This window comes from Calliphora vicina, chromosome 4 (assembly GCF_958450345.1).
Source record: "Calliphora vicina chromosome 4, idCalVici1.1, whole genome shotgun sequence".
Taxonomy (NCBI): Eukaryota; Metazoa; Arthropoda; class Insecta; order Diptera; family Calliphoridae; genus Calliphora; species Calliphora vicina.
The window spans coordinates 91384862-91408148 of NC_088783.1; the positions used below are offsets into that span (position 1 = coordinate 91384862).

Below are 23287 nucleotides of genomic sequence, written 5' to 3' on the forward strand. Positions count from 1 at the left end.
ATTCGAGTTCGAATACAGCGTTGCCAACTTACGATCAATGGTCAACTGAAAGCTTTTATTTAATAATAACCACAGATATGTTACAGTTTGCTATTACAGCACTGTTATTTGAAAGTATTATGCTACTTTTAAATCAGCCCTTAAAATCGTTATATTTGAATTCAAGTACAATTTCGTAACAATACATTGAATTTAACCTTTAAAGTAGCAAAAAATAAGCTTGGTATGAGAATGATGTTTTTTATTGTGTGTTTTTTAATTATGAAGAATTTTGTTTCACAATCAATGTTTTAGCAAACGCATTGTCCGCCAAGTTGCACCTTTTCTCAGTCAACAAAATACGCAAAGCAGAAAATGCTCTTTCCACAGATAGCCGTTTAGCCGGCAGTGCATAGACAATATGAACCAATTTATTTAAAAATTGCAAAAGTATCCTTTTTCTCTTAGCTATAGCTGCTAATAACTCTCGCGATGTATTGCCTTTGTCATCTTCAGAAAATCGGATATTGGTTGAAGTGGAGGTACTTCAGGTGAAGTGAAATCGAAAATAAAAGTTATGAGTAACGAAAAAAGATATTTATTATAAATAACTCTTATTAGGCAACGTAAAAAAATATAAATCGAAAATAAAAGTTATGAGTAACGTAAAAAAATATTTATTATGAATAACTCTTATAAGGCAACGTAAAAACATAAAAATCAAAAATAAAAGTTATGAGGAACGAAAAAAAATATTTATTATGAATAACACTTATTGAAAAGCAAAACTTATTTTCATTGAGAATAACTATTATTTAAAGAAACAAAAATTGATTTCTATAATATAACAGTTATGGCTTAATTTTTTTTTAGATATTTCTTATAACAGTTATTTCTCTGTTTTCATTACTACTATCGTCTATATCGCTTTCATCTGAAGTTGATGTATCGCAGGTTGGCACAAAAAATTCCGATATCTCCTGTGGAAGCTGGTTTATATTTTGTTTGAGACTGTTATGTTATTACAGGATCTGAGTTTATGAGAAGAAAGTTAAATATATCGTTTATGTTTTCTTTTCTCCCACATCTTTTTGCGTTAGTTTAAAAGTTAAACTTAAAACTTTTGATAAACGTTTTTGAATAAAGGCCTAAAATTTTAAAAATTTGATAAAATCGAAAACCGCAAAAATCGGCAAAATGTTAAAATATAATATATTTGTATACATTCCCTTCTTTAATCATCATAAAATAGTTATGGGCATTTTTGCGCATTTATGCATTTACTTTTTTACTTCCAAAGATCTTGTAGCGATGCGAGGGCTTATATATACTCTGTGGTCAAGACCCCCTTTGTGGTTGAGCATGTTCTTCTGGCACTTTCACAAAGGAGGTCGCGACTTTAAGGGAGTGTATTAACTAAAGGTTACTCATCTTGTCAAGATATTGGGGCGATAGTGTGTTCCATAGCTGTCGCGTCAAATATTATGACATATATCCTCTCGTGATATCCACACTTGTGTTCGCCACTTGTACAGTAGAGGCTTTACCGGGGGTACCACGAAAAAGATACACTTAAAGGTCAAAGAGTGGAAGCAGTGCCGAGGACCTGGATGGTTAGTTATTGTAGAAATATACTAGCTGCTAACAGCTCCCCTCAGCGTCAGGGTAATACGCTGTTGTAGTTGCCTAGTCCACGTACACCGTCACTGCGTGGATGGTCCGTTGTTTTTATGTGCCTACTCGTGGGAACAAAATTGAGCGAAATATAAATTTAAATCTTACAACTACTAAGGAGACTTCCGATTTCAGGGATATTAAGGAATCGGAAGGGGGGGGGGAGTATCGGACAAAAAATGGCACCAGGAAATCTCTAGCCTTCCTGGCAAAGATGGGAAAGAGGAATCCTGGGTCATTAACTGCAAAGGAGAAGTACCTTCTCAAGAAACACAGACAGGACGTCGCCAGATTTGAAAGAATCTACGGAGGGGGCTCTTCCACTATCCTACAAATTGGTGCCTCGGCTAGATCTGTGGATAGTGGCAAGAAAGCACCCATAAAGGTGTCAGGTGCGAAGGGAGTGAAGAATCCTCCGGCCGATCCCCCTAAGGGTGCCCGTATGGGTAACATTAAGGGAAACGGATCCGGTGGTCCTCAACCCTCGTCATCAAAGGCACCAGGAAACAGCAAGGTTACGGGAAATGCTGGTGTAACCCCATCTAGCACTCTTAAGGCCACCCAAAAGGAAACCATTAAGAGGGCTAGATCTGGTGACGACCAGCCTACCTCGTCAACAAGGAAGGTTAAGAAGTCCTTGAGTCAGGATGTATATCTTCAGGCAGCCATAATTGATCGGAATGATCCGGATGGGAAGATCAGTACCGACCAATGGCAGCTGCTTCAAGCTAGACTCCTTGACGAGATGGCCTTCTATAGTGGTAGCTCTGAAGACGTATCTTTCAAAGGTACTGACTGGGCTAAGGGAGTCAAGGTCATAAACTGCGGAAATAAAAAGATACGCGCTTCGGAGCTACCATTAAGGTCAATAGTGACAGTATGGATTCCTCCACCCGTAAGACCGGTGGAAACCATACTGGCATTATTAAAAAAACAGAACTTTGACCTCCCTATAAACCAATGGAAGGCTGTAGCCTCGATGGTGTGCAAGGAGAACAACGGGAGGGATTTTCGGTTTGCAGTGGATCGCAAATCCCTCGATATTCTGGATAAGGTGAAAGGGGTTGTCAATTTTGGATTTGGCACTGTCAGATTTCGGTACTCGAAACATGACACTACCAAAGAGGCTTTTAGTGGTGCAGATAAAATTGCATCATTGTGAAGCGGCCTCGACAGAATTGACAAACTTTCTCACCAAATCCCAAACCGACGTGGCCCTGATCCAAGAACCTTGGATCAATCAAAATAAGGTTTGCGGGTTGGGGATAGCGGGATACACGTTATTTATCCCGTCCACTGAGGACAAGGTAAGAACGTGTATCCTGGCAAGGAGAGAATTTAAACTAATAATTTCTCATTATTTTAGGTACGGTGACATCACTGTCGTCAACAGAGAAACCAGGGGTGAGCGGACGCTGACATTGGCTTCGGTGTATATGCCGTATGAGGTAGCAGATCCACCAGGCAACGAAAAGGAGAGGTGCTATCCTGGTGATGGGATGTGATGGAAATGCTCATCACAGCCAGTAAATTAATAAAAGAGGTGAGTGCGTCTATGATTTCATAACTGTCAATAATCTAGTTATTTGTAACAAAGGCAACATGCCCACGTTTAGGACCAAGGATAGGCAGGCGGTTATAGATATTACATTGACGAACCATAATGATAATCTCGTTAGGGATTGGTGGGTATCCACGGACTGTTCCTTTTCGGATCATAGTAGGATTACCTTCGCCTTGGACTTTAACTCGTCTGCAAGGGTACCATTTAGGGATCCTAGGCGGTCAAATTGGGGAACCTTTTATGATAAGGTTCGTATTGGGTTGGAACAGTCTACTTCATGTGAATTGATACCATCCAATTTGGAATATATGGTGAACAACAATTTCACTCGTTTACTAAATGAGAGCTATGAATCATCATGCCCAATAAAATTTCCCGGGAGGCGTAAACAGCCAAAATGGTGGACTAAGGAACTTCGAGTTCAGAGGTCGACGGTTAGGAAATCTTTTAATAGGGCGAAGCTCACTGGATTACAGGGAGACTGGAACAACTACAAGGTGTGCTTCAATAAATACAAGGGAGATCTGAAAAGAGCGAAGCGGAGTTCATGGAGGAATTATTGTGAATCTGTTGATAGCGTAAATGAGCTGTCAAAGTTTCGGAGAATTTTATCCAAAGACCCAAAGTTCATAGTGTACATTCAAAGAGCTGACAACTCATGGACGGAATCCAGCTCGGAAACACTCTCCCAGCTTATGGAAACGCACTTTCCTGGTTGGGAAGGTATAGGCACTAGGGCTGACGATCATTGGGTTAATATGCCAGAGGGTACTAGTCATGACTCTATACAAATTGAGGAAATAGTCACTAGGAAAAAACTAGCCTGGGCCGTACAAATCACCGTGTCCGGATGGAGTATTTCCGGCGATGCTATTTAACATACCGGACACAGCACTATTCCTTTTGGCAGGTATCTTCAAGAGTTGTCTCAGTAGGAAGTATCTGCCGTGCGGGTGGAGGGAGGTCAAGGTTGTCTTCATACCTATGGCCGGTAAGGCCAGCCACTCGAAACCGAAGGATTTTAGACCTATTAGCCTATCGTCTTTTCTTCTGAAGACATTAGAACGACTGATAGATCTACATCTAAGGAGCAATGTAGATACTCACATCATAAGCAATGCTCAGCATGCCTACCTCAAGGGTAAGTCTGTTGAGAGTGCGCTTTATGAGGTGGTCGGTTGTATAGAGCACAGTCTGAAGCATAGGGAATATACTTTAGCTGCGTTTCCTGATATAGAAGGCGCCTTTAATAACATTAGGGCAGATGCAATTAGGGACTCGTTAGTAGAACTTAGGGTTAACGACTTCCTAGTGAGTTGGATAATCTTAATGCAGAATTGCAGAATTATCAACTCAACCCTAGGGGACGATGTGATTAGAAAACGGGTTACCAGAGGAACACCACAAGGTGGAGTGCTTTCTCCTCTTTTGTGGTTACTGGCGGTTAATTCTATTCTAAGGACCTTCGAATCTAAGGGTAGGAAGACCGCCTATGCGGATGATGTGGTGATCCTGATCAAGGAAAAATTTCTCTCAACTATCAGTGACATCATGCAGGAATCGCTTGGCGATCTCTCGTCTGGGTGAAAACTAACGGGCTGGGGGTAAACCCAACAAAGACAGAATTGGTGTTATTTACTAGGAAGTACAAGGTAGAGAGCTTCAATTTGCCGAAATTAGATGGTGTTGAGTTGAGTTTATCAGGGGGAGCCAAGTAAATAAATACGCAGGAGAGATAAAAAAAGGGCCTCAATGCCTATTATACATGCAGGAACTCAATTGTTAAGAACTGGGTCTTACGACCTAGTATGGTAAGTTGGATCTACACTTCTGTTGTTAGACCTATTATTACTTATGGTTGCACAGTGTGGTGGGAGGCAATGAGGAAACGTAGCTACAGGGCTATATGTTATAAGTGAATACCCGTAATATGTATATAATATTACATATCACATTATAAATATATTACTTGCCAACAACATTGTAACGACACGATTCCGCTGTAACCTGGGGTAGGCTCAGCGGTGTCCAGGGTCGAATAAGAAAACACGTAGTTTTTTACAAAACGTTACAATCTTTATTACGTAATACACTATAGTACTATACAGGTTCGATACTGTGTGGTTAGTCTCGCGACTGGAGAGCGTAGGGGCAGCACGCGGAAACCACGCGCACTGACCACAAACTACGGGAGTCACCAAGAAATTGTTAGTGTCAGCAGAGAAGCCTGCTGCCAATACTCCCAATTCCTCCACACTAGTACTTTAGTAGCCAGTAATTTAAATTCTACTAAAGATGTGAAGCCACTGTCTCTAGTAGCTCTTACCTTACTGGCCGCTACGAACCAACTGAACGATGTCGACTAAAGGCTCGCCTTTTTTATACCTTTTCTGTTTTGTGTACCATCATCTACACACATGTGTTTTACATACTATCATGTAGATGCATACGTTAAGTATACACACACACCCACACATGCATGGTACACACAACATTTTATAATCATATATTTTGTACTCGACACCACTCAGTGGTTTTAATAAAATTGTCTACTTAGCACTAGGTGGAGTTACAATTCACAAAAATATACGTTATATTTAAACTATAATTAAGCATAAGGACTTAAACTAATAACACAATTTAATATTTCAGTCTATCTCGCTACTCCATAATAAACAAGTAAGAGTCTATATTCGGCTACGCCGAATCTTATATACCCTTCACCTTTGTTGTGGATGCATTATTATTTTTTATAATTAGTATATATGTATGTACATTGCCCACTTTCAGCGTACAGCATCCTAAATTTATCAAGAACATAAAAAACAACAACGCCAAACGAAACAAAACACCAAAAGAAAAAACAAAATACGCAAGCCAATGAAACCAACACACATCCAAACATACGTTTAATTGTATAAAAAACAACAACGCCAAAAGAAACAAAACAGAAAAGAAAACAAAATACGCAAAGCATGCACATCCAAACATACGATTTGTTGCTGTTTTGTCAAAAAAACCAACACACAACCAAACAAACGTTTAGTTGTATAAAAAACAACAACAACGCCAAAAGAAACAAAACACAAAAAAAAACAAAATACGCAAAGCATGCACATCCAAAAACATACGTTTTGTTGCTTTTGTGTCAAAGCATGCAATACATTGTGTTTTTTGATGAAATTTTCAGAGGTTGTCTCGGATTTTTGCTCATATCTCCGTTATTTATGGACGGATTTTGCTGATTTTAAATAGCAAAATTCTCGAAAGTATGTCTGACAGAATTGTTGAAGATTTGGATCCCGGAGATATCTGGGGCCTTCAGAAAATTGATTTCAACAGACAGACAGACGGACAGACAGACAGACAGACAGACAAACAGACAGACAGACAGACAGACAGACAGACAAACAGACAGACAGACAGACAGACAGACAGACAGACAGACAGACAGACAGACAGACGGATGGCTTAATCGATTCCGCTATCTATAAGAATCCAGAATATATATACTTTATAGGGTCGGAAATGAAAAATGTAGAAATTACAAACGGAATGACAAACTTATATATACCCTTCTCACGAAGCTGAAGGGTATAAAAACAATATCCATGTAATTAAAATAACTTAACAAATACATTCTAAATATTAAATATTGGCAGCAAAACGAATAATGAAGACTTTGCTCGTCACAACATTATATTTCTTTGTTAAAATTCTTTGTTGTCAAGCTTTACATATTCAGTTCTAGTTCAGTTCGGACGTGTTTATTTTTACACCGAGTTAACTCGTTATTTTAATGTATCTATCGGAAAATAAATATAAATATCACCTGTTTAATATTTACGCAAAAGGACGCTTTTATTTTAATAATATTATTAAATAAAAAAATCAAAACAACAACTAAAAGACAAATAAGTAAAAAAAATTCTATATATTTTTTTTTTAACCTTTTTTGTGCATTGACTATTAAATAAAGATCAAGAGTGTTAACGAAAGTAATTACAAAAACTCTTAAGGTTAAGTGTAAACGGCAGAAATGCATACGTTACAGTTAATGTAGACGAAAAAAATATAAACAAAACAAACAGAAGAATAGATGACAACTTGTTTTTAACCGCCAAACCTGTTAATCGCGCTCGTTCTTGTTCCCCCGCATTGACAACAACTAATGATTGTCAAACAAAAGATAATTCAATTCAATCAGAAAATAAAAATATTTTATCTATGCCTGAAAGTATGCTAGCTATATCAGCTTCAGATACGAAATCCACCACACTAACTACAAATAAAATTAACCCATTAAGCGGCGCTATACCCAAGATTAGTCAACCATTTTTTTTTTTTTTAACGCTTTATTGATTTATTGAATCTGTCTATTTTGACCTTACAATAAGTATTTAAATCTTATAACTAAAATTAAAACTATTTGCTCTTCAGCAAGAGAGCCATAATGGTAAATTGTCACTCATCTTAGCGGGGTGGTAGATCTGCTCTACGGAGCCTGGATCGGGTTTGGGTCTGCACAAGTTGTTTTGCAAGCGTATTGGGATGGTTTCGCAGCTTCACAATATATTTCTCACGGACTTTCTTGAACTCTTCCTTTACCAATGTCACTTCTAGGTCTCTGTGGATGTTTTCATTTCTTATGTACCATGGTGCTCCCGTCATGGTCCTAAGAATTTTAGATTGGGCCCTCTGTATAAGATCAATACTGGTGGTGCTAGCCATTCGCCATAATTGAATTCCATATGTCCAAATTGGTTTTAAAACGGTCTTATACAGGATGACTTTATATTCAAGGCTTAATTTTGATTGGTCACTGATTAACCAATGAAAGCTAGAGACTTTTAACTTCATGTGAAGTCTCTTGGTTTCTATGTGTCGGCACCAAGTAAGCCGTCTATCTAGATGAATACCAAGGTAGGTGACATAATCAGACTGCGGTATATTAACGTTGTTGAGTGTGACAGGTGGGCAATTTCCTCTCCTTAGAGCGAACGTAACATGTTTACTTTTCAGCTCATTTACCTTTATTCGCCAGTTTTTCAACCATGACTCCACACGTACGAGGTAATTCTATAGTTGACTAGATGCCATGAGTGGGTTTTCGTCTGAGCTAATAATGGCGGTATCATCAGCAAATGTTGAAATTGTTAGTTTATCGCACGTAGGGAGGTCGGAGGTGTAAATCAAATATAGCGTAGGTCCTAGTACACTTCTCTGTGGAACGCCAGCTCCAATCTTGTATTCTCTCGTCATATAATCATTGTACTTAACTCTGAAAAGTCTATTCGATAAATAAGACTCCAGCAATTTATGAGTACATAGTGGTAGTAAACATTTGATTTTATGTACTAGACCCTTATGCCATACCTTGTCAAAAGCCTGAGCAACATCTAAAAAGACGGCAGAACAACATTTCTTTAATTCAAAAGATTTTCTAATCTCTCCAGTTAAACGATTGACCTGTTCAATGGTGCCATGATGTTCACGGAAACCAAATTGGTGCACTGGGATAATGTTTCCATCATTCAAAAAAGGTATTATCTTTTCCTGGAATATTTTCTCGAATATCTTCGACAAACAAGGGAGTAGGCTAATAGGTCTATAAGAAGATGGCAGGTTTAAATCTTTACCCGGTTTAGGTATCATTATCCAATTTTTTGGATAAATTCTTAGTTTCAAGATCGCATTAAACAATATAGATAGCACAATTATTGCCACATTTGGTAGGTTCTTAATCATTGATGGCGTTATTAAATCATATCCCGGTGATTTTTTCAAGTCTAATTTATTTTTAATTACTCTATTAACATCCTCAGTAGTGCGATTCACTATGCTTTTTAAACCACAATTGTTTCGTTTAAAAATGTTAACCACAAAATTAACCATTTTGCTATTCACTAACACTTTAAACGATATCTGCTGGCGTTTAAAGCCAGCTGTTTCAGTCAGCTGTTATTTTTAGCAAAACAAATTGTGGTTTATTAACACCAGCATTTTTGGTGTGGTTTAATCTGTTTAGAAAAGTGTATATCGTTATAATCGTGTAATATAATGGCTTTGGAGTATTTAGCCTACAATTTATTTGATAATGAGCCAGTTGATAGTGCTCCTTCAGTCAACCAGGTGATCTTCGTGATTCGGATAATCCTTTTGAGTTGGCAGCAACAGAATTTAAAAAACTCTACCGTTTAAGTCCGGAATTGGCTGAAGAAATTATTTTCCAACTTGATGATCTTTTAAAAGGTTCTAGGATCACTGGAATATCGTCTGAAAAACAGGTATATATGTACATAGTCAAATATTATTATAGAAAAAAAAATAAAAATATTCGTTGCAGGTGCTAGCGACTTTACGTTTCTATGCAACTTGATGTTACCAACGGCCTGTAGGAGAGCAATGGGGTATATCGTCAGTAAGCCGTTGTATACATAGAGTAACTGATGCAATTAACAATACGATGTTTTGTGCAAAGATAAAGTTCCCAATGACTCGGGAAGAACGTCAAACTGCAAAAGCAATTTTTGCATCAGCTTCTTCACCTTTTGTTGCGGGTACAATCGGTGCAATTGATTGCACACATGTAGCAATATTAGCCCCAAAAAGTCATGAAGAAGCTTACGTCAATCACCATAGCTACCACTCAATTAATGTTCAAATGGTAAGTAAAACTTTAAAACAAAAAAAAAACAATAAAATTGTTTTTATTGACATACGTGCAGATATGTGATCCAAATTTGAAGATTTTAAATGTTAATGCTAAATACCCAGGAGCACGACATGATTCTTACATATGGAGCTCCTCTGCTGTTCGAAGAGTCATGCAGCGAAGTTTCGAAAATGGAAACCACAATATGTTTTTAATTGGTATGTATAATTAAGAAACACAGAATTAAAAACACATAAAAATCTAAAGGAGATTCTGGATACCCTTTGGAGCCATGGTTAATGACTCCTCTACCAAACCAATTAGAAGGAAGTTCTAAATTTCGTTACAATGAGGCCTTGTGTAAGGCTCGTAGTCCTGTTTATTTATTTATTATTTATTAGCCTATGGAAAATTATCCTTACAGGCAATTAACAATTATTTGTATAAATGTAATTAAAAAAACTTATTATAAAAATTATGAATTCAAATAAGCAATAATGTTGTTTTTAATTATATTGTTACTTAATGAAAAATCAATTAACATGTAAAATTTATTAAATTCCATACACATTCTCCTTATTGGATAAGCATTGGCAAAGTTCGCTCTAATAAATTTCACTGATAATGAAACAAAATGACGTGATGGTCGTTGAGGCACATTAAATGAGATATTTTGGATTAAAAAACCGGAACTTACACTACCATTGATTATGTTGCAAATAAATGAAATGTTTAACATTGATCTTCGGCTCTTCAGGGTTGGAAGTTTAATTAAACCAATCTTGCAGAATATGAAGGTAGATTTATTGGGTTGAAATTTAATCCACGAAGACAAAAGAGTAGGAACTGTTTTTGTACAGATTCAATAGCATCAGAATGCTTTTTATATATAGGGTCCCATATTACGGATCCGTATTCCAGGATAGGTCTTACCAGGGATGTGTATAGAGATTTAGTGGCATAAGGGTCATTGAACTCCCTAGCCCAACGTTTCATAAATCCTAGTACACCTCTGGCTTTATTTGCTGTCATTGTTATATGTGAAATAAAATTTAGCTTGGAATCCAGTAAAATTCCCAGATCTAAAAATTTATCGACCATTTCAAGCTGATGTAGTTCAAAAACATAGTGTGCCGGTATTGGATTCTTTCTAACAAATCGCATATATTTGCACTTTTTTAGGTTTAATTCCATATGATTTTCTTTACATCATGAATAAAACGAATTTAAATCATCTTGAAGAAGTTGCTGATCAAGAACTTGACGATAGCTTAAAAATATTTTAAAGTCGTCTGCATACATTAAGACATTGGAACCACGAATAACTTGAGGAAGGTCATTTATAAACAGTGAGAAAATAAGAGGGCCAAGATGACTGCCCTGTGGTACACCAGATGATACCTTTATATTTTTAGAACGAATATTCTTAAAAAGTACAGTTTGTATTCTATTTGTTAAATACGAGAAAATCCACTGTAATGTACTGTTGGAAAACCCTAATAAACAAAGTTTCTTTCTCAAAAGCATGTGATTGACTTTGTCAAAAGCTTTGCTGAAGTCTGTATATATCACATCTATTTGCTGATGTTGAAGAAATCCGTGATAAATTTCGGATGTTAGGTGAAGAAGATTTGTTGTAGTTGACAATCCTTTCTGAAAGCCATGTTGATAAGGAGATATTAAAGTTGAGACTTGATAGCATAATTGTTCAGTTATGATTTTCTCGAATAATTTGGGTATTATACTTAATTTAGCAATACCTCGGTAGTTTTTAATATCAGACTTATTTCCTGATTTAAATAATGGAACAATAAAAGAATCCTTCCAGACGTTAGGAAAATTACAACTCTTTATTGATTTGTTAAATAAATACGTAAGAGGGATAGCAATATTGTCAGCACAATTGATTAAAATACTGCTGGGGATTTTATCAGGACCAAAATTATGCGAAAATTTTAGTTTCATTAATTCCATGGTTATATTACAAACATCGATAAAGTGTATAGATACTGATTGATTTGAAGATATCGTATATGGGTAGTCAGCAGAATCATTATAAGTTGCATTTGAATAAGTTGTTGAGAAAAAATCCGCAAATAGATTGCTTATAACTGCATCATCACTAGATTCATTTTGGTTAAACTTCATAGATGAGGGGAAGCCAGTTGATTTTCTTTTGGAGTTGACAAATTTGAAAAACGATTTAGGATTACGTTTAAAATTGTATTTTACTTTGTTTATATAATTATTGTAACACGATTTACTGAGCAGAGTGTACTCAGCTCGACAAACGGAGTACTTGAGGTAAAAAAGATGAGAACCAGTTTGTTTAAATTTTTTGTAAAATTTATTTTTCTTATTTTTAACTTGAACCAGCTGTTTATTATTCCACGGTGGACCAGACAGATTTGTATATATTTGTTTTGGAACACATAAATCCAAGAATGAATTTAATTTATTGTAAAAAGCTTCAGTCATTTGCTCAACATCTGTATAGTACGAAAATATATTGTACCAGTTTGTATTGTTAAGGAGTTCATTCAACATGTTATATTTGGTACGATTGAACGAAAAAACCTTTTTACTTTCATCAGGTGAAGTCAAGAGCGATTTACAGTGGTGGCCACCAATTTAAGACAAATACTTGAATTTTTTTCATCAACTGAATTTTAAGTGCGATAGAGCCAAAATAAAAGGACTTCTAAGGGTATGAAATTTATTATTAATGTTTCTAGTTTCTGAAAAATGTTTGGAAAAATCGGTAAAACATATATGGGCAAAGATATGTGGAAATACGTTGACCCACCTCAGCGAACATCCGCTGTTAATAACATGATATGACCGAAACTAATGGAACTAAAAATACGAAATTTGGTCCGAATATTTTATAATAATAAAATTATAATGATATAAATGTGAGAAAATATGTTTATTTAAAAAAAAAAATTTTTTGGTCAAGTTGTAGAAAATTTTTATGTGTTCATGGTGAATATGTATGAATTGACACAGTCGAATAAAACACACTTGTGTGTTAAAACAGTCCTCATGCATACATATTTGTGGAAATATTTGAAAAAATAATTGACAATTACATGGAATTTAGCAAACAATTTTTGTCTTAAATTCCTGGCCCCCACTGTATATATTATTGGCGTTCTTAGCTCAATTGTAGGATGGTAGCAATCTTCTGGAGTTGTAATTGGGGATGAGCGATTGATGAATGAATTAGTCACATCGTTTACGAATATTAGGTCCAACGTTTTTGAATATTTATTTGTAATGCCATTAATTTGAAATAGACTTGAGTCATATAATATATTAAAAAACTCATCAAACTTCGAATTTTGCCTTGTTTGGACAAAATATTTATCATCTGGCAAATAATTCCAAGCTACTGATGGCAGATTAAAGTCTCCAAAGACAAAAATAGCGTCGTTATTATGAAGGGAGCGGCCAATAGAACTAATAATTTCAGCATGTTTGATGTATGTTATTTGTGGAGAAGATGGCGGAATGTAGGAACATGTAATAAATATTTTATATCCATTTACTTTTACTGATACTGATATAAATTCTATGTCTTGCGGAAATTCGAAATCTACAAGTTTAGATGAAAAATTAGAAGAAACTGCGATAAGGACACCACCACCTGTGGACTTGCTGCCACGATCACGACGAAAAATATTAAATTTGTTACAAAGTATTTCGGTATTTAAAAAATTTTCATTGAGATATGTTTCTGTTAATACTAAAATATGTTGATCAATGTTAAAGCTTTCTCTATAAAGGGATGATAGTTTTGTTCTCAAACCACGAACATTTTGATAAACGATAGACATGAAGTCATTAGTTGGAATTAGTTTTTTGGAGCAACAAATTCACGTTGTGGAAGTACCGCGATATTTTGTGGCCTAGGTCTGTAAATATATTCACGAACAAGTGTATTTATAGGCCAGAAATTCGGATCAACTAAGGTTTTAAAAATATCAATGGAAACAGTAATTTTAAATGATGAGATAGATCTGGGTTGGGGAAAGTTAAACTTTTGTATTGAAATATCAGCTTCATTTCCAATTATATTTTTCACGTAGTAGTCAACAGATTCAGTTGTAGTATCGTTTGCCAAGCGGGAAATAAATATTGTTTTTTAGGAGGTATTGCTCGTAGAGGAATACGGACGTTTTCATTATTTTGCAGTTGTGGAGGATTGTAAGAAGTATTATTGTTTATATTAGCAGTATTTAAAACAGCATCTGCATAACTTAATTGTAAATTATTACAATTTAATTTGGGAGCATTCGAGGATGGGAAATTGCAATCAGTTGGTACAGATGGATCGGAATTACTAGGTACAGATGGATCAGAATTACTAGGCGGTCCAGAAACAGAAGTAGAAGGTTGCTCATCACGTTTTTCCTTATTTGCGTTTCTCGACTCTGATAGAGATTGGATGTGTTCTATTTTTTACTCCGATTTAATTCGTTATCCTAATGTTTTTATCGGGAAATAAATATAAATTACACCTGTTTTTTATTAACGCGAAAGGACGCTTATATTTTAATAATATTAAATAAAAAAAAAACCAAAACATAAACTAAAAGACAAATAAGTAAAGAAAATTCTTTATTTCATTTTTGAACCTTTTTTGTACATTAACATTAAATAAAGATCAAGAGTGTTAACTAATTTATTTACAACTACTCTTAAATGAGTCTCTTAAACGAAAACAGTGAGCGAAGGTTGAGTGTAAACGGCAGAAATGCATACGTAACAGTTAATGCAGATGAAAAAAATATAAATAAAACAAACAGAAGAATAGATGACAGCTTGTTTTTAACCGCCAAGTCTGTTAACCGTGCTCGTTCTTGTTCCCCCGCATTGTCAACAACTAATGATTGTCAAACAAAAGAAAACCCAACAGCTGTTAATCTGGAGTTACCAAAAATAGAAATACTTTATTTACGCCTGAAAGTATGCTAGCAATATCAGCTTCAGAAACGAAATCCACCACACCGACTACAATTAAAATTAACCCATTAAGCGGCGCAATACCCAAGATTAGTCAACCATTAAATAAAGATAGTAAATCACAAATACAGGTTGGAATGGACCGGTATGTTACAGTACTAAAAAGGGCACGAAGTCCCAAGTCTTCGAAAGCGGCACCCTTGGCTAAATTATATAAGGATAGTGAACCTAATAGACTTAATGATGAAAATCGTTTTTCTATACTGGAATGTGAAACAGATGAACCAGTAAATAAAATTACCTCTATAAAACCACTCCCAATTTACTTGAGAGAAAATAATTCAAACTCACTGGTTCAGAGCCTGATATCATTAATAAGTGAGAACTCTTTTTACGTTATCCCAATCAAGAAAGGCACGATTCATGAAACTAAAATACAGGTCAATAGTGAAAACGATTATAGAAAGGTTGTAACAGATTTTGAAACTCAAAAGAAAAGTTTTTACACTTATCAGCTGAAAGGAAGCAAGGGTCTACAAGTTGTAATAAAGGGTATTGACTGTAATGTTGAACCACTCGAAATAAATCAAAGCTTAGAAGATAAAGGTTTTAAGACAAAAAATGTGATAAACATTAGAAATCGCGAAAAAAAAAACCCAACCACTCTTCCGTGTTGAACTTGAACCCGGTGACATAAGCCTGAAAAAAAATTAAACACATCCCATATATAACCTGAAGTACTTATTGCATCGTAAAATTACGGTAGAAGAACCACATAAACGATTTGGCCCCGTCCAATGTATGAATTTCCAAGAATATGGACACACCAAGGCATATTGCAAATTGCCACCCGTATGTGTTATTTGTGGAGAGTTGCATAACACATCCCAATGTAACAAATCCAAGGATGATCGTAAAATGAAAAAATGCAGCAATTGCGGAGGTAACCACACAGCGAACTACAGGGGCTGTCCTGTCTACTCAATTGTTAAAAAATCACAAAGCCTTAAACCGAAGATTTTCCCCGCTCACATAACATCAATTTTAACTACCCCCCGTTGCAACAGACATATGACAACAAAGAAACATATGCAAATATACTAAGAAACAACCAAACTCAAACGCAAGTCCGTCAACCACAAAACCAAAATATGAACCCAGAGGTAAGAGAGCAAACGCCAATTTTAAATTTTACCAGACTAGAATCTACAATAGAAACTCTTGTGCAATCGGTAAATAACTTTACAAACTCAATGAGTAACATGATGCAAGAAATGCTTAAGATGCAATCAATGTTATTGCAGGCTGTGCTAAACAGACCATGAACTGCCTAAGAATATGTTTTTGGAACGCAAACGGCATTCGCCAACATAAAAACGAACTCGAGTATTTTCTAAAAAGTCATGAAGTTGATATGTTATATGTGATGTTAGTTTCGGAAACCCATTTGACGTCTAGAAGTTTATTTAAGATAAATGGATATGTTTTTTATGGCACAAATGATCCAAGAGATAGAGCATGTGGAGGCTCTGGAATTTTAATTAAAACCCGTATCAAACACCATTCAATGTGTGATATTTGTGAAGATTATCTTCAAGCTACGACAATCTGTTTGGATGATTGCTACAGAAACCTATTAATTTCGTCGATATATTCACCTCCAAGGTTTTCGATTACTGAAAACAAATATGAAAATTTTTACGAATCACTAGGACCCAGATTCCTGGCAGCTGGCGATTATAATGCTAAGCATACTCACTGGGGATCAAGACTTGTAACCCCGAAAGGTCGCGCTTTGTTTAATGCAATTTCTAAATTGAATTTGAATGTGCTGTCGAGCGGAGAACCAACATACTGGCCTACTGACCCAAGCAAAATACCCGATGTCATTGATTTTGCAGTTACAAAAAATTTACCAATGGAACTAATGCAGGTTAAATCTTCATTAGAATTATCCTCGGATCACTCACCCACCTTCGTTACTCTATTGAACCCCCTAGAAATAGTATCCCCGAATGGTCACTCTGCAATATCAAGCACGAAAATAAATTGGTTGAAATATAGAAAATATATTAGCACACACAGTACAGAAAATATATCTCTAAGAACACCAGAAGATATCGATATCTCACTCAAAAATGTTGAACAAAACTTAAAACTTGCTGTTGAACACGCCACTCAAATAACCCAACAAATAAGATACAATAGACTCTATTCTGCAGACATTGAACAGTTATTAGCTGAAAAAAGAAGAGTTCGTCGAGAGTGGCAACACTATAGATCCCCTCAACTTAAAACGGAGCTTAGAAAATGTCGCAAACGCCTCAGTATGCTTCTTCTCAAACGCAAAACTGAATCGATTAATAAATATCTGGAGAACTTAGATGCCACCCAGTACTCAAACTACTCTCTATGGCGAGCTACAAAAAAATTAAAAAGACCTGTTATGAGCAGACCTCCTCTACGTAATTCTAGTGGAGGCTGGGCGAGAAACGATACTGAAAAAGGAAACCTGTTTGTTAGTCATCTAAAGAATGTATTTTCCCCAAACGAGTCAAACGACATAATAGAGTTACCACCTACATTACCCCATATTACTGCAGCTGAACCACTTCGTTTTGAGATTTCAGAGATTAATAAGGCTATTGTTGATTTATACTCCAAAAAATCACCTGGTATTGATAAAATCAGTAACAAGATGCTCCTCGAGCTACCCCAAATTGCATTAAGAATAATCCTATTTATTTTTAATGCTATATTACGCCTTGAATATTATCCACCAGAATGGAAGGTTTCTTTAGTTACAATGATACCTAAGCCGGGAAAAGATCACAGTAAAGTAGAATCATATAGACCCATTAGCCTATTGTCAATTATATCAAAGCTATTCGAAAAACTGTTAATGCACAAGTTAAAGCCGATAGTGAATCATTTTGATTGTATTCCAACTCATCAATTCGGATTTCGAGAAAAACATAAAACCATAGAACAAACTCACAGGTTGGTAGAAATCATATCCAAGACATTTGAAGGAAAAAAATATTGTTCTGCACTCTTCATCGACGTTTCGCAAGCCTTCGACAAAGTATGGCATGAAGGATTATCGATAAAAATAAAACAATATTTACCAGTGAACACACAGCTTCTAGAAAGTTATTTAAGTCATCGAAAGTTCGTTCTTAAAGAGGGAGACTTCATAAGTTCACCACAGCCTATTGAAGCAGGCGTACCCCAAGGAAGTATACTGGGTCCCTTCCTATATTTGCTATATACTTGTGATATGCCTACAAACAGTCGAACCCACATATCTACTTTTGCTGATGACACAGCTATACTAGCCATTCATGAAAACCAAGAAGCATCTGTAGTGTTACAAGACCATATACTCGACATAGAAAGGTGGTTAAAACAATGGAGAATAAAAGTAAACGAGCAAAAATGTATACATCTTACATTCACATTGCGTAGAGAATCGTGCCCTCCAATCCTAATAAATAATCATATAATACCTCAACAAACTGAAGTTAAATATCTAGGTCTGCATCTAGACCGACGTCTTACCTGTAAAAAGCATATAGATACGAAATTGACTCAAATGAAGTTAAAATTACTACAAATTTACTGGCTAATTGGTAAAAACTCGAGATTGAGTTTAGATTGCAAACTTTTGCTGTACAGCTCAATAATAAAACCCATATGGTGCTATGGAATTCAATTATGGGGCACGGCCTCAGCTTCTAATATTGAAAAAATTCAAAGATTCCAAAATAAAATATTACGAATGATAACAGCAGCGCCTTGGTATGTGAGAAATATTAACATTCATAAGGACCTAGCTGTCTCCCTGGTGAAAAATGAAATAAAAAAACAAGCGGAGTCATATTTTAAAAAGTTAGAAGTTCACCCAAACCCACTTGCACGAACATTAATGGGAAGTAATGGCTACATCCGACTAAGAAGAAGGAATCCAACAGACCTGCGCTAATGATAGGATCTATAAATTAAACAAAATTTTTCGTCCAACTGTGGTGGGACGTAAATAAAAAAATAATATTTAGATTTAAGATTTGAACAAATTATTGATAGTTCACATTATTTTGTGAAGATACAATAAATAAATTTTGTTAATAAAAAAAAAAAAATTTGCGTTTCTTGCGGATTTGCGGCGTTTAGGAGAAGATTGAGGCGGGGACTTAAAATTATCTAATGATTTATAATCATCAAACAAATTGCCATATTCTGATATACGATCATTTAACTTATTAGCATCGTCTTGAACGACTGTTTGGCGTCCTAAAAGGAACTTGGCGATGCTTATCTAAGCAAAGAATCCTTTTATATGATCCAGGCTTTGCCGGAAAAGTTGTTAACGTCTGCGCAACGTTACATAATATAAATTTACATGACCAAAGCTATGAAACAGAGTTTGAGACTTCAGTGACTCATACAAGTCGCGATTTGGTAGATCAAAATCTACCATCCTCAATAGCGAAACGTGTCCAAGACCGCTTAATTGCAAATTATTTTACATAGGCAATATTAATATACATATGTACATATTATGTATATGTATTGTTTTTATACCCTACACCACCATAGTGCGGAGGGTATATTGGGTTTTTGCAGATGTTTGTAATGTGTAAAAATATTGTGTCACCACCCATATTAAAGCCGATCGGTATAGATATCTACACAAATTTTGCTCAAAAAAAGTTTTATATATACGGAATTCAAATCACCAAATTTTATTATGATCGGTCCATAAATACTCATAGCTCCCATATAAGGCCTTCTTCCGAAAATCACTTTAATGAGCATAAATCTCTTAAAAATGTTGGTATACACATAAAATTCAACAATCGGTCCATAATTAGTCATAGCTCCAATATAAGGCCCTCTACCGAAAATCATTCACGAAAATAAATTACTGAAATTTTAAAAGAAAAATATTTTTGTTCATTAACTTAGTGTAGGGTATTACATGGTCGGTCTTGACCGACCATACTTTCTTACTTGTTATGTGTATGTTTGCCTATTTTATTAAATAAAACCATTTTTTTTTAAATAAAAGTAAAACGACTTTATTCAATTATTTATTTATTATATTGAAAAAAAATTGTGCTATTGGCACATTGGCAGTGGGTACTATTAATAAATAAATAAAAAGATTAATTAAACATGCAATGAAATATAACAAAAATTTTATAAAAAAAAAAACATTAAAAATAAGTACAAAGAAAACAATTCAAGTGACAAACAACTAAAATTAATAAAAAGCAACTAAAATTAAATAACAAAAACAAAAAACATATAGAATAAAAAGCTATTAAAAAAAACTGTATTGGCACATAAGCAGTGGGTTATTTAAAATGTTAAATAAAAAATAAATAAAAAGATAAATTAAACACCATTCAAAGAAATAAATAAAACAAAAATTTTATAAAAAAAACATTAAAAATAATAAAGCAAACAATTCATGAGACAAACAAAACGAATACAAAGCAATAAAAATAAATAACAAAAATGAAAAATATATACAGGAAAATTATTTACTCTTTAAGTCTGAAACAAAAAATCAAGGATAGTTATTAAAAAGGCCTTATTCATAATCAATTTTTATATTTATTACAGGTTTATAAAACAAATAAAATTAAACATCTATTATGAATAAGGGGGTAAACCTCTGATAAATTATTATGAATAAGACTCATAGTATAGCCACTCGATAATGGCACTATTACATTAACGTTTTACTTGTTTATTGTAATTAAAAATGAGAGCCTTAACCATAATAGTTTTTTAAAAGGTTTATAAAAAGCTTAAGATAAAAAAATTTAAATGCTCAGTGTTACTTACATTTTGCTTATTACATTGCCTAAATTGGTAATCGCAGTGGCAGTTTGTTTAAGGCCTTCCGCCATTGATTTTATGGCATCGGCCATAATTTTGTTAGTGGCTACGTTGGAAGCGCAACATTCGGATAGCATCTATAAAAAAAATAAAAAAGCAAAAACAAATAAAGATTCATTCTAATTGATAATTAAACGTTAATTACTACCTTTAAAGCATAAAGAATTTGCTGTAGCTAATCATACATATTGGGTGTGTTCGTAAATGCAGTATGATTGCATTACTGCTGCAAATTAAAAGTTTAGTGTTCGAAAAAGCATATTTGCCATTATTGCTTTACGTCAAATGTTTTTAATGCAAATTGTTGGCAGTGATCCCGCAAATTTGTGCAACCAATGCATCATTAAGTTATATGTTGCAAAAGTTTGCAGGTCGTGGCATCAGTGATGCACAAATTTACTGCATTTACGAACGCACCCATTAACTTCACTATAATTTACCTCTTCCATTGGAACATTTTCGGCAACGGATTCGTGGCCCTCTATGTAGTCATTTCCGATGACAGCAACTACCCGCCTTTCCATATCACTTAAGGCCTCCTGTGTCAATGGCCTATTTCCTGTTAGCGCTTGTTGCCTTTTTCGATCTCGTACTTTGGTACTGGTTCGACTTTTTAATTCTTTCCAAACCTTTGTAAATACGAACAATTTTAAAATTTTTTATATTTATTCTAGTTTATTTACTTACCGCCTGCCACTGGTTGACCGCTTTAACCGCCCCGCCAAGACAATTAAGGGTTTCCGACAATTCGGCCCACTTCTTGTCACACTCCAATTTTCCGTGCATCTTTTTAAATTTTCCGCCAGCAAGTCCCGGGTTGTTTACCATGAAGTCAACCATTTGACTTAGCTGCTCGGCAGACGCACGGCTTCTTTTTGTAGAAGTACTAGCCATTCTAAAATAAAAAAAATGATTAATAAAATAACAAAAAATTGTTGTGTTTACTTACCTTGCACAAAACTTTACAAATAAAAGGAATTTGTTTTGTTTTTTTTGTATTCTTCTTTGTTCTTTTCTCCTATTTTGACAGTTCGCTTGGCAGAGTTGCCACGTAATATCAATTTTAAAACACAGAAATATAAAACTGTTTACCGTGGTTAAAAATAAGTTAGTGAATCACAAAGTGGTTAGTGCAAACATCAGAATGTGTGGTTAAAGTTAACACCTGCTAAAGTGTTATAAGTTAGTGAATCGCACTACAGGACTAATATCGAATTGGGCTGCATTAGCCATTGTTGAAGCTGGCAGTTCCTCTAGTTCAAACTCATTTGCCGTGGAGTTGGGTTGAAATACTTCACTTAAATGTTCAGCAAATACTGAGGCTTTTTCTATAGCACTTCGTGCCCAGGTTCCGTCAGCTTTTCTTAAAGCGCTTTGTGCCTCTACCGGTGGCTTAGTGTTCTTAGTTGCCTTCCAAAGAGAGAAATTTGTGTATTTTGTACTCGTCAAACTTTTAATATAATTTTCGTTTATGCGATCCTCTTCTAAATGAAGGGCTCTTTTCAGTTTTCGTACTGCTGCGGACAGCCTCTGCTTTGCAGCAGGTGATCTATTATGTTGACATTCTCTTCTGAGTCTTCTCTTTTCGAGAAGAAGTCTTTCAATATCCGAACTTGAAATAGGATCTGGCACCTAGAGTGTTCCAGAGCTAAAACAATCAATGACGTGAAGTCATTGACGGTCCTATCTATGTCTTCCTCACACTGTAAATTAGGATTTGTGTGGATATGACTGCTGATATATTTCCTATATTTTATCCAATTTGTCTTAAAATACAAAGAGTCCTTAGGAAATCTTGGGATGCTGGGTCTCTCACAATAATTAATAATTACGAAGTCTATTAGATCAGGAATTTTTCTAGGATCAGTTGGCCAATAAGTTGGGTGTCCAGGAGACACAAAATCTAAGCAATTTTTGCGATCAACTAGAGCTTTATACAGCTGTCTACCTCTGGGATTTACCAATCGCGAACCCCAATATGTATGTTTGGCATTGTAGTCTCCACATGCCAGAAACCGATCTCCTAGTGTTATAAAGAATTCTTCAAATTTCTCCTTGGTCATCGAAAAACGTGGTGGGCAATATATAGAGCTCAGAGTTAAGTCTCCAGCTGGGTATTCAAGGCGCATAGATGTCGCTTGCTTATAACCCTTTGAAAACGCATCTAGGACATAGTGTCTCAATCGGTTTCTAATTATGATACCGGTACCGCCATGTGCCTTACCATCCGGATGGTTTGTATAATAAAATGAGTATCCTGATATATTTATATCTATTTGTAAGATGTGTCTCCGAAATTAACATCACAGCGATGCTTTTATTTAACATAAAATGGGAAATTTCCGATTTGTGCTGGTTTAAACCATTTGCATTCCAGAAACATATCTTCAAAAAATGCATTTTCTTGTTAATAGAATTTGAATCATTTGGTTCTGTGCTCTCAGAAGCTCTTGTATTGTGTTTTGCATGGATGACATGAAGTTAGTCATATTTTGATTAAGAGAGGAAATATTCTCAGTAAGTGTTTGCATAAGGTT

The 23287-nt window shown here is 35.1% G+C and overlaps 1 protein-coding gene and 1 pseudogene across 1 annotated transcript; both read left to right on the plus strand.

The window, feature by feature from the left end:
- The first annotated feature begins 3255 nt into the window (after nucleotides 1-3255).
- LOC135958554 (uncharacterized) lies at nucleotides 3256-4095 on the plus strand. Its single transcript, XM_065509457.1, has one exon. It carries the CDS (start codon nucleotides 3256-3258, stop codon nucleotides 4093-4095), a length of 840 nt encoding a protein of 279 aa, XP_065365529.1.
- A 106-nt stretch (nucleotides 4096-4201) lies between these two features.
- On the plus strand, nucleotides 4202-19373 carry LOC135958555 (putative nuclease HARBI1; annotated as a pseudogene).
- Nucleotides 19374-23287: the final 3914 nt, after the last annotated feature.

What these genes read in the sequence shown, in the direction of transcription:
- LOC135958554 (XM_065509457.1), top strand. Translation starts at nt 3,256, where the DNA reads ATGCCCACGTTTAGGACCAAGGATAGGCAGGCGGTTATAGATATTACA.